Below are 12,993 nucleotides of genomic sequence, written 5' to 3'. Positions count from 1 at the left end.
ATTTCTTTAGATCATCCGGAAGCTATAGAGAGAGGGTGATCAGATTTCCAGAGGTGAGATTGTAGATAAGCTTGATGTTGGAGAGAAAGAGTAGGGGGAGAGATGAGGAAGAGAGAAGAGTGAGAGAGAAAGGGGGCCAGGTAGGCAAGAGAGCACCTGGAGCAATGTAAGAAACAAACAAGATGAAATTTCATAAAGTCCTGTACTTAGAGGGAAAAAAATCCATGTACAAGTTCAGGATTGGGGAAACCTGATTTAACAACAGTTCATGGGAAATTGACCCAGGAGCTTCAGTAGACAGCACGTTCATTATATGGCTGCCAAATGGGTAGAACAAGCTGGGTGTATTCATGAACGTGAACAGTCACTAGGACAGGTAGGTGGTGGCCGTCCTGTGGTCCACTGGTCAGGTTGCCTCTGGGAGCCACTTTCTAAGAAGGCTATTGACAAACGGGAGCAAGTCCAGACAAAAGATCACCTTCCCAACTTGGTCTTTCCCAGTTTTTATAAACTTCTCCCAGCCTTATTAGGAACTGGAATCATTTTGGGAGTTTCATACACATTCTCTGTGCTTAAACTCTGAAGCCAGTTTTTCCTCTCATTATCGGATTGTTGTTTTTCCAGAGTGGTTAGGAAGCTGAAGCTTGGCCTGGCCCTGGGAGCCCTCACGTTATCACGTTATCAGTCTGGCTTTGGGCCATAGTAACTCTGCCAACAGGGAGGAAGGAGGGAGAAAGAGATCAGGTGCCAGATGAGCTTGTCACACAAGTGCAGCTTCACCTGCACCTCATGTCTTAGCAAGATGGATATTCAAATGCGCAATACCCCAGGATAAGGCTGAGCTACCCAAAGAAGGATTTTGACAATTTTATCCATCTTTCCCCAAACACGGCACCATGGTTTTGGTCTTATACCCTCCGTGAGGTTGGTAAGGATGAGCTCGGTTATAGCGTTGCTTTATGGTAGAAGCTTAGTCATTTTCATGTCTCCTTCCTGCTCTACTGCCCAGCAGCTGGCACACAGCCAGTGGCTCAAGAAATCACTTTTGAATGAATGTTCTGCTGCTTTCTGTGTTTTCTGAAGGTGCCACCAAACTATAGCATTAGTATTTGAAATAGACAGCTGTTGTTGATCTGTTCACAACCTGTGAGAAACTTGCACTGAACAAAAATCATGCGCTGTTTTCATCACTGAGCAAGTCGTGCTGTAAACAAAACTGCGACTTAGTGATCACAGACACGTCTGGGGCCACCCATCAGCGGAGCACACTTTGATCAACACTTGTTCATACTGCAGGGCTCTTTGTACCTTATCTGAGGTTGGAATTATTTTAAGTTGTCTTGAGTCAGTGTTCTCACAAATATTATTAAACAGCGAGTGGGAATCCTTGATTCTGTTTGCAAGGACCTAACTTAGCAGAGGCAACCTGACGATACCACATATTCAACTCATTATGTTGTAGCAAGCACATCCCTCCCACTGCTCATCGTTTAAATCAAACCTTATTTATTTATGAAAAATAATTAAGCAGCGCATTAAGGAACACTACATAAAATAACAGCATCCAAGCAAGATTTAAAGAAATAGAAAAAGCACCCAAGTGGTGTAATTTTAGAAATTTCACCTGCTTTTATACTTCACCTCTGAAACTGTTTCCCCTGGGCTCCAGAAATAAAGTATGTACTTTTATGAAATGAGATATTTTTTAATCCTGAGTTTTGGCCCCCCTTAGCCGCCCCTCGCTGATAACCAGGGTGTTCCATGAGTGGAACACGCAGTCCAAGTGCTTCCATCTGTCCCGTGGTGTTGGGTGCCTGTGTATTAGCTGAATCAGTTCCGTACTTTGATTTCCCATTTCTGGGGAGTCAAGGCAAGCTTTTAATCAGCTTTCAAATGGAAGAATCTGGCTTCTCCACCAACATAAACACCTTAATGTTTGAGCACTTTGGGGTCCTCCCAGTGCCTTTTTCAGCCTTTCTCGGTCTCTTTGGGCTTTGGGGGAGAAAAACAGGAAGAAAACAAAAGAAATCAGATCCAAAACAGATTGCTCAACTGTGTGTGGCCCACCTTTTATTTATGTTTAATACTTTTTTTTTTTTTTTGCTTTTAAATGAGGAAAAACTATTTTAATTTAAAAAACCAATCAAAGGGACTAAACATATATGTCAAAGTAAATCCCTTTACTGTCACTCTTGCTTGGATCGATTGGAAGATGGGCAGAAGTCATTTTTAAAAGTTTTTTTTAATATTATTTTAATTGAGGTATAATTTACATACAGTAAAATTCACCCTATTTAGTGTGCTGTTTATGAACTTTGACAAATCTATAAAGTTGAGTAACCAAGCACCATAGTCAAGAATGGAAGAGTTCTACCACCCCAAAAAATCCCCCTGTGCCCCTTTGTAATCAGCATCCCCTCCACCCCCAGATCCTGACCACCATTAGTTAGTCTCTTCTCTGCTATAGTTCTAGATTTTTTAGCATAGAAAATCTAATTTCTTGAGTATTTCATTGTCAATTCAAAAGAAGTCATGTAAGAATTTGATGAAAGTTTAAAATCATAGGAGAAATGTTAGTGCCACCTGTTTATAACATTCTCACAAAGGAAATCCACCATAAGTGGTTGTGACTTAAATTTATATGGTGGTTTAAACTTAATTCAATACTCGGGACCCAGAGTAGCAGGGATACGTGCTACAATTATTTTCTCTGGTGCAGGTATCGTACGTGTGTCCCAGCCTCACAGGAATGGTTATGGATGAGAGTTATGATGTTGAGCCTGGAAACTGGGAATTCGTTTTCCTGAATTAGGTGTCACATGACATTATCATTCTATTATATGTGGGAGGGGAAGGGATGGATAACCTAGAGATCAGGCCACCTGAAATCTTTCCTTGGACCTCAGAGTGTTTGTAATTCCTGCCCTGTAACAATCCAGCCTGACCTGTTCTCAGTTTAGGAGCAGAAATAAACTGTTCCCAGTTTATTTGCCCCATGAATTTTCTCGTTTCCAAAACATTGATTCCTCAGCATGTAGATTGCTTTGGTGGCACTCTGCCACGCCCGGGCCCCATCACGCCCTCCCTCCCCCCACTGCCCTCTCCATCCAGACTGTTCTTCGCTGCCTGGCTGCTCTGATTTTGGGGTGTGCATTTGGAGGAATGGAGGAAGGAGCATCGACTGACGGGTGACCGGGTAGCTCTCTGCTGGAGGAGGCACAGGCAGGAGAGCACCCAGCTTCTGGCCAGGAAGCCTTTGGGGACTTGCTTGCTTAGCCCCAGAGTGCCTGACAGTGGCGTCCCAGCCGCATTCCCGCCCACGCAAGCCGAGGTTGCCCATCTGTCATTTTACAAAATTCAGAAGCCTGTAGCTGTGAAGGAGCAGTAGACCCAGGCTTGGGAGTCCCAGCACCCTGGGTTCAAGTCTCCTCTTTTCAAGCTCTCTGCACTTCTGTTTCTTCAACTATAAAATGAGCTAAGAATCCCTTGTAGAGTTGTTGCAGAAATTACCGTTCAACAGCATCCACTCCACAATTATTTATTGAGACCTGCTCTTAGCCATGTGCTGTTCTGCAGACTGATTATACAACAGCGAACATCTCTTCTCTCAAGAAGCTTATGTTCTAATGCAGGCACAAAGACAGTAGACAGGGTGTGACCTGCCAGGTGGTCGGGGCAATGGAGAAAAACCAGCCGTGCAGTGAGGTGCAGAGTTGCTCTTTTAAATGAAAGGGTTAGGAAGGTCTCTCTGATAAGGTAATAATTGAACGGAGACCTAATAAAGTGAGGCAGTGGGCCGTGGAGTAGCCACTGCAAAGGGCCCAAGTTGGACCCTGTGCTTGGCCTGTTCCCATGTGGTGGGAGCCTGGAGGGAGAAGGGGAAAGAGAGGGAAGGAGAGAGTGGTGGAGGTGAGGAGGGGGGGATGGGGCAAGGGGTAGGGGGTGAGGTCAGGGAGCAGCTCAGGGAGGGCCTTGCAGCCCATGGAGAGGGCGTTGGACTTGACTCTGAGTGAGCTGGGAGCATGTGCGGGTTTCAGGTGGAGAAACGAGAAGGTCTGCCTTACATTTAAAGAATGACTCTGGCTGCTACACTGGAGGTAGGCTGCAGGTGGGCAAGAAGGCTCACAGGTATGCTCAGGTTGTCTCCGTCATGTCGGTGAGGTCCTGGGGGCTCCCACCAGAGTGACAGCAGCACAGGAGTGACGACAGGTGCAGTTCTCTCGATATTTTGAAGGTAACCAATAGGATTTGCTGATGACTTGGATGTGGGGTTAGGAGAGAAACAGGAGTCAACGGTGAGTCTCAATTTTTTTCCCAGGCCTCCTTGAAGCAGGGAGTTGCCATCTACTGAAATAGGGAAGGTTCTAGGATAAGTTGGCTTGGAGGGAAATGAGGAGTTTAGGTTTGGACATGTTAAGTTGAAGACATCTATTAGATATCCAAACGGAACTACCAAGTGGCCAGTTGCATACAGGCATCTGGAGATCAGGGGTGTGGATGTGGCTAGAGATATAAAAGGAAGCTCATCAGCATAGAGCCGAAACTGGAGGCTCTGTAGGATGACGAGGGAGAATCAGCAGAAGGTGGAGCAGGAGCTGTGCATGAGACAGAAGGCAGGTGAAGGGAGTGATCACCTGTATCACCGGCTGCTGGTAGGTGATGAGGTAAGATCCAGAAATTGACCACCTCCTGCGATATCAGATCTCACGGATGTGAAATGCCTAGGACAGCCTTGTGGACAATGTGTTTAATTAAACCGGGGTGTCTCCCCATTCCCCTCTCTTTTTTGCCTCTTTTCAATGTCTGAAATCGTCAACCCCCATATATGCCTTCGACAGCCAACCCCAAGGATCCTGTTGAGAAACGCTATTCTAAATCACCCCTGGTTTAAATTTAATAAGGACAATCTCAAGCCTCCCTGGTGTAGTTGGACCCAGTTTCTTTAAAATCCCACGATTTCTGAATTGGGACTATGTATGCATCATCTCTTTAAGATGTAAACAGTAACCCATCACCTTGTAGTGCTATGTTGTCTGTAAAAAAGAAGGGAAAAAAAGGAACCGAATGGAATGGTTCAGGCTGGATACCTGCACATACATTTGGTTATTTCTTTTTACATGTATTTTCATTATATATATATATATGAAATGTCAAGCTTTGAGTATTCAAAACCCTGGTAGCAGTTCTTCTGTTGGTTTGTTGGTCAGTTCCATATTTACGGGACATAATAAAGTTACAGTGAGCAAATGGAGTCCACAAGTTCTCCTGTGTTTGTGCATGGGATTGACTCAACAGATTCCTAAACGAGTCCCTGTCCAAACTGTGTTCTTGTCATTGAAGGTCAGGTTCAAAAAGTGGCATCATACAAAGCACTCTGAAGCATTTGAGCCCTAAATTAACTCTGGGAGGTGGACAATTTCATTATGTTAACCTGATGGTTTTCAAAAGCAGGTGTCCTCTGCTCCCTTTTCTCCCCTGTACACTGTTACATTGCATTGCCGACTTTCTTAGTTGCAGATGATGCACGGCATTTTTTTTTCCTTTCTATGCAAGAGGACCCAGGTTGGTAGTTTGAGTACACTTCTTATGATGCTGTGACATCGTTACCAAAAGGTTTTCCTTCCTATGATTTCTCTCTAAAATATCTTTAGCCTGGCATAATGACTTTGCCACATTCTATCTTGCAATGTAGTCAATTGTGTCTTGGGCACATGTGTAAAGCATATGTTTTCTTGCCTACTAGAACTTAAGTGTTTTAATGGCCAGATAATGCCTGGATCATCTTTGTTATTTCTCAGAGCCTAGCTTGGGACTTTGCACAGAGAAGGAATTCAATCAAGAAGTATTGAATGGATACTTCAATTGGTATTGGCAACTGTTGTGTTGGTTGTATTATTCAGGGATCGATATCCAAGGGAAACGTATAGTAGCAATTAAAGATATGATCTCATGGTGTTTCTTTTTATTTTAATAGAGAACTTCACTCGCCTTTATCTGTTATGGATAGTTTTGCATGGATGTTATTTTGATATCTGGCTATTTACTTGTGTACCTCGACAAAACTTAGGGAAGTTCAAGTGCCTTATTTTTTTAATTCAACTCCTTAGCAAGAGAAATATCTGGTGTTTATGATCAGAGTGTAGTAAGAAAAGAGTCCTCCCTCGTGCTTCAAATTACACAAAACATTCTACTTGGGATGTCTTTATTTCTGTCTCTTGATTTTAGTAGTGAATGTAAACCTCATGGCAAAATGTGCTTATACTTTTCCAAAAGCCAGGGTTATTCTTAACACAGTCAGCCTTGAGTTTTGAGGTAATAATAAAATGTGCATGTACGCTGACTTCTTAAGAGGAACTTACCCGAAGCTTTGTTTTTTGTACACGGTAGTCCAGGGAAGCTCAAACATGAGTGGTTTCTGCAGAAAGATTCCGAAGGGGACACACCCTCGCTTATCAACTGGCCGTCCAGGTATATCTCAAGTTGAAGTTCTGTGGCTTATGTTTAGTGAACATGTCTGCTTTCCTCTCTGATTTGTCCTGTCAGTCCACGTTTTAGCTAACACTCACTCCCAACCCCTGCTTTTTAATGGCTGCATTTGAGAATCATCTTCAAAGGGAGCTGCCAGAAGTTATTTTCTAATCATTTGCTTTTCTCCTTCAGAGTGCCCTAATTCCTGCTAATAATGTTTCCTCCTGCTGCTCCTCCTTTCTCCTCTTTCTGATAATCCTTTTATCCACCTCTTGCTTTCCCCCTTTCTTATCAACTCACAGAGGATTGGCCCATTGGGGACCACCTGAGAACCCCACCTGCACCTCTTTTCATTTTCCTCGAGTCAGACTAACCGGCTTGTTTTCATTTCTCCTTGTCTCCAAACCAGGAGCTCATGTTCAACAGTTAAATTTAGGGTGCATGGTTTAAAAAGCAGACAAAAAACCCAATCATTTCATTTCTAAGACTGGGGGCAGGGGAAGGCGGAAGGGGCAAGAATGACTGAGTCATTGGAAGGACAAAGCACCCATATATGAGTTTCTAACAGTCACTTTGTTCTCTGCTGAGGACAAAATTCAGATTGCCTTTGATTAGAAAGACACATTCCACAGGAGAACTTGAACCACATTTCAATCTCCTTTTGATTAAGAAAGATTATAAATATGAAAACCTCCAACACTGGCTATTATCTAGGAAAAACAACAATTCAATGCCTTTTTTCCCCTGCACTGTTCAAAATAACCGCTTTTTATGTGTCTTTGATTTTTGTATTAATGAAGTAAACATAGGTATCTTGCATCGTATCTGAAAAACATAAATAAATAAGAGTTTGTTTCACACTTAGCAGGGTGCACTTTACATTAGAGTGTTCTCTGCCATGAAGTGCCTATCAAAAGTACAGTTATTTGTGCTGACTCATCTTAAGGGAAGATTCCCCAAGAAATCACTTTTTCTAAACCAAAAGCATTCTTTACATTTTCAAGATTGTCCCCAATCATTAATCCATTCTCAAACAGTTTGAATGGTTTCTCCTTTCTCACTACATGGTATTTCAAAAAGTAAAAATAAGAACAACAAACACTATTAAATGTTCACTCTTTGCTATGCCCTAAGCCTTGTTCTCTGCATTACATTACATCATGTCACTGTTATTTCCATTTAAAAGATAAAGCAGCTCAGGCTTAAGAGGGTCAGACAAGTTACCCAAGGCCACCTGGCTAGCATTAGCTGAGTCAAGATTTGAACGGAGGCCTCTTAACACCCCACAGCCAGTGCTTCTGCTATTTGCTTCTGTTGTAGTGGAAAAGGCCTGAAGCTTTTGCAATGGATTTCAGTTTTGCTCTCAGATGTTAAATTGCTCTAGTAACAACTAGAGCAATCTCTTTTTAGTTTAGTTTTTAACTAAGGGCATGACGGCAATTTTAGACATAGGGAGGGGTTCAGCTCATTAATTCTTACAATAAATATATTTTCTCTAACATCTCAGTGCTATAATTGTTAGCATTAATGATGCCAAACTGGTGAAATGTCTTATGAATGAATGGCTGTAGTATGTATTGCATGAAAAAGCCTGTGACTGTTTAGTTGAGTGTTTCAAAAGAGAGACATTTATTGTATCTTGATCTCTATAAAAAGCATAAACAATCACGAATGCTCTTACATTCCCGGGAAATAATGGAATTACGTCTTTTTAGTTTATAGGTGTGTGTAGGCCTGGAAACTCCCCACAGTCTCCGGATTGGCCTGATACTTACTGATTCACAGTGCCAGCCTCAGTTTACCCTGACACACACATGGGTGGTTTATGTGCAGGAATCTTTTTCCATGGCTTCTGGGTATTTATTTAGTCAGAAGGGATGAGGGGCCCATACTGTCCCAGAAAAGCATCTGAGCCCTCCCAGCTTTTACATGAGCTAGAATTATTTCTGCACCACGCTGGCCCGATTTTGCAAATGTGGGCACTCAACTCAAAATCGCTCATCTGGCAAGCAGTGGGTTTCTGATATTAAAAACCAAAAAAGCTTTTTCAGAAGCTATTCTCTCTCGGGTTGATTTCCATTCATTGGTAATCTGTGATTCATGCATGCCTTCTGCCATTAAGCAGTTACTGCACTTTACAACTTAAATCCTTTTTCTTTCTTAAAGAGTTAAAGTTAGAGAAAAATTGGTGAAAGAGGAAAGTGCTCGCAGCAGCCCCGAATTTGCCTCAGAGCCCTTAACTCAGAGGAGACACCAGCCGGTGCCAGTCCATTTCCTGCCCTTTCAGTCAGAAAGCTCTGCCTTCGATAGGGTCACAAGCAGAGCAGCCAGCTCGGCCCGGCAGCCCATCCGCGGCTACATCCAACCAGCAGAGCCCGTGCACGCTGCCAAAATGGTGCCCGCAGAAAAGCCGGACGGTGCATCCGAGTGCGGCTGGGTGGGATCAACTCCCCAGAACGTAATGAACCCCCCCACCCCGAAGGTCGTAGAAGGTGAGAGAAGGGGTACCCCGGTTCTCCATATTTGCGAATCGCAAGCAGAAGATGACATGCTCTTGGCTGAAGCTCTCGAGAAAAGCAGGAAATCACTCTTGACTCTGGAGGATCCTGGGCTTGTGAGAAGCCACGAAGAACCCTCCGGAAACGAGGACTTTGATAAACCCGCCACTGGCACAGTCACCCTAGAACATCAGGAGGAGCAAGAAAGGCTTCCACACCCACCAGAAGTGCTGCCCCCACCCGCTGAGCGAATGGGCAGGAGTGAGATGGTTTTCTATGTTCAGAATGAGCCCGTGTCCCAAGACACCAAACTGGCAGGTCAGAGAAAGGAAGTTTCTAGGAAGAAGCACAAGGTCCTCACCCGCTCCCTCTCTGATTACACTGGCCACCCACCGCTACAGGCCTTCAAGGGTAAGGACCCAGTTCCCCAGCGCGAGCCAGAGCCCCAGGGCTCCAAAGCCGAAGGGCCCTGTGCAGAAGTCGGTATGGTGGACACCAAGGTCTCCGTCGCCCAGCTCCGAAATGCATTTCTGGAGTCAGTCAATGCCAGCAAGAAACCCAAACTGTAGGTGATATCGCAAATGCACCCCTGTGTCACTTGCACGCCTTTGGCAGAATGACTCACTTCTCAACTTGCGTTGTGTCCCGCATTGAATCAGATTAGCTTAGCTCACAAGTGTGTGCAGGGCAGACTGTCCCAGGAACTGGCACCAAAACTACCATTTTGCTTCCGCCTACTAATGGGGAAAGTGTGGGGTCGCTGAGTGCTCTGCCTCCTTCAGGTGCATGGTAGAAGCATGCAGAGTTCACGGATCTTGTGCCTTGACTTATTCTCTTTCTCTGTCTCCGTTTCCCTTCTGTATACTCCCTGCCCTCTGATTCTAAAAGCCCGTCACGGGTTGAGAGCTCGACCGAAGGAGTTGGCTTGCCCACCGGTATGGAACGGGAGAGAGGGTCCCGGAAGCCAAGACGCTATTTTTCTCCTGGTGAAAGTAGAAAAACTTCTGAGAGATTTAGAACTCAACCTATAACCTCAGCAGAACGAAAGGAATCAGATAGGTAGGCATGTGTAAATGGAGTTCCACAGGTCTAGGAAAGGAAGTTTTAGCAATAATACAGAATTTTTACTGCATTTACCCGATGCTGTTGGTAATTCCATAATTCTTCCATCTACTCTGTAAGGGATATTTACCTGACTGATTTCAATGTACTTTTAAAGAATGTTGATCTTTACGATATGATCACAATACACAGCTTTAATTTGCATTCAGAGGGTGTGCAGACATTGGTTGTAACGGTTTGAGAAGAAACAATATTTTTCTTAATGTAATGTTTTTACATTTTTATGCCCTTATTAAACTAGAATCCAAACTGAGAATTCATGGGATTTTACAGTGAACATAACTAAAGAAGTTTATCTGCATTTTATAAATGTCTATCTGCATGTTGTATTTGAGTTTATGTTAAGTTATCATATGCTATCACGTAGAAATGAAAAGGTTTGTCTGAAAACACGTGATGAGCTGTGCTTGAGCCTCATTTTCCTCCACAAGTGAAGCATTTGGCTGGGGTTGTTTGCCCACACTCCACTGTCTCAGCAATAACTGTATACGTGTATACACAGCCAGAATCCCTACCAGGACAATTTCCTTTACGAGAGTTTAATTGCGCTCTTTATTTTTACTCTTAACATGTTTGATTTGGATTTTCTGCTCCACAAGCTAATTTTTTTTTTTTTATCATTATTTGCTAATGTCTTTCCTAGGTCTGCTTCACATTTAGAAATGCCAACTGCCGAAGGCAAGTATCCGTTTTCCTTTTTCTTCTTTATTGTCTGACCCAGATTGGATTTAACTAATAAGAGTTTGGCTTTCTGAGAGAGTAAGATTATGGAGCCTATCAATTTCTCACTTCTCTGCAGGTCTTTCTTTCTCTCTGTGAGGACAGTAAAAGCTGGTTGAGATTTTCAGATGAGCATTCCTTTATTTTGGGGAGGAGTTAGAGAATAATGAAGCAAACAAGCAATTTGAATCAAAAAAGCAGGTTTTTCTTGTTACTGCTGCTACATCACAATAAAGAAAAATATGTGATGTACTGAGAAATTATTTCCATGTAATCTATTTAAATCTCAATTAGTCAAATGCTTTAGTAGAAAAATGACTGTCCAAACAGGGTTTTGTTTGGTTTTTCTTTAATTGCCATGGAAATTAGTGTCTTTTCACTGAACAGAAATAATGGGATCTGCCCAAGGGGAAAATATTGCCAGATGCTATTTTTCACACCCACATACTTGTCTTCAAAGGATTTCCAGGGAAGCTTGTCAAAGGTTTTATTTACATTTTCTAATGACGCTCAGTTTTTATTTTGTGGCTTTTTTCAGAAGAAGAGAAGGTAGATGAACGAGCCAAACTGAGTGTCTCTGCCAAGAGGCTCCTTTTCAGGGTAAGGAGCCCCAGTGGGTTGCTGGGAACTCGTGAGTCCCCCAGCTCCAGCCTCCTCCGCAGCCCCACAGTGAGCTCCCTGCCTGCACACCTGGGCTCTTGTCCAGCTGACACGGCCCGCGGGGACACTTCTGACCATCCCTGTGTGTCCATGCGGCGTCCCCTCTCATGTCCCATGTCATGGCAGAACAGAATAGGGGCGTTTCCTACCCCAGTTGCTTTTTCTTGGATTTAGAGGGATTCCATGTTTCTCCTCTTAGGAAATGGAAAAGTCATTTGATGAGAAAAGTGTTCCCAAACGACGCTCCCGAAACGCAGCCGTGGAGCAAAGGCTGCGCCGCCTGCAGGACAGATCCCACACCCAGCCCGTCACCACCGAGGAGGTGGTTGTGGCCGCCACGTAAGTCTCCGCTGTGAGTCCTTGCCCTTGGCTGGAACGCCTTCTTTCAAACTGAGATTTAAGGACTTTTAAACGAAAGCAAGGCGACAGGGAGGTGGTGTCCCTGGAAGCCACGGGAAGGTTGGCGCTTAGCAGTAAACTTTGTAATGGGATCTTGTTACCTGTTCTATCCCCTAGAAACCCATGAAGAGTGATTTCATTTTTGCTTTGTCTTTGAATTTTGCTTTTCACCTCCTTTACCATGGAAAATTTCAAATGTAAAAGTAGACGGATTACTATAATGAACCCCCACGTGCTCATCACCCAGCTTCAACGGCCAAATCCCACCGCACTTTGGTCTTCCCACATCCCTTCCCACTTCCCCTGGCTTCCTGCATTATTGCAAACCAACCCAAGGCATCTCATCATTTCACCCATAAATATTTCAGTACAGCTTTAAAAGATAAGCATTCTTTATATTTGTTTTTAAATGATCACCAAATTTTTTAAAAAAATTAATTGCAAGTTTGATAACATTCCAAACTATGGGACGTCAGTTTTGAGCAACGTATTCAGAATTAATTTCCCAATTCATTCAGAGAACATTGTTGCAATCAAGTGAAAAGATTTATTACTTTTCTAAATGTGTTTTTGTGCTGGCCTTGGACACACACAAACATGGTCCTTTGCTGAAAAAGTGAAGTTCATCTCACTCAGATGAGTATCAACATCGCAAGAGGCTCTGGGGTCAAACTCCCTCCTGTGAACCTGCTGCTAGATCAGCTGGCTTCACTTCTATCCCCAGTTGTTCCTCAACTTCTTGGTGTATTTGTGGATAAGTAAGTTCTTGTACTCATTAGGAACTCCTAGCAAATCAGTTTGCATTTTTAAAAAATAATAATGTATGTGTGGCTATTGTAAAATAAGAAGCATTAACCATGGGGGCAAAACAGTAAACATATGCAAAAACTATCACCTTGAAAGGTTCAGTGAATCCAACACGAGGACACTGATTTACAAAAAAACAAAACAAACAAAAAAAAAGATTGAGACTAGATTGTAAATCACAGGCATCATCTACTGATTTGCTGATGGTTAATATTAGCTTGTTTGTGTATTATTTTTTAAAACCAGAACATTTGTACTAAAGATCCAGTATATCCTTTCTGTGCTCTATTCCTTTTATCTTGGGCAGCCTCTGTCTCTC

General features: G+C 43.2%; 1 protein-coding gene across 5 annotated transcripts in view; it reads left to right on the top strand.

The window, feature by feature from the left end:
* SVIL (supervillin) overlaps positions 1-12,993 on the top strand; it is a 225,636-nt gene that overhangs the window by 155,599 nt on the left and 57,044 nt on the right. For 4 of the 5 annotated variants that reach the window (XM_037837957.1, XM_037837956.1, XM_037837955.1 and 1 more), the window contains 6 exons: positions 6,388-6,468; positions 8,635-9,531; positions 9,855-10,025; positions 10,732-10,766; positions 11,347-11,408; positions 11,668-11,807. In XM_037837957.1, the coding sequence (XP_037693885.1) occupies positions 6,388-6,468; positions 8,635-9,531; positions 9,855-10,025; positions 10,732-10,766; positions 11,347-11,408; positions 11,668-11,807 (1,386 nt within the window). The remainder of the gene's footprint in view (positions 1-6,387; positions 6,469-8,634; positions 9,532-9,854; positions 10,026-10,731; positions 10,767-11,346; positions 11,409-11,667; positions 11,808-12,993) is intronic. The other variant, XM_037837958.1, reaches the window with a different exon arrangement.

This window comes from Choloepus didactylus, chromosome 5, assembly GCF_015220235.1.
Source record: "Choloepus didactylus isolate mChoDid1 chromosome 5, mChoDid1.pri, whole genome shotgun sequence".
Classification (NCBI taxonomy): Eukaryota; Metazoa; Chordata; class Mammalia; order Pilosa; family Megalonychidae; genus Choloepus; species Choloepus didactylus.
This window is presented reverse-complemented; position numbering and strand designations above follow the sequence as displayed.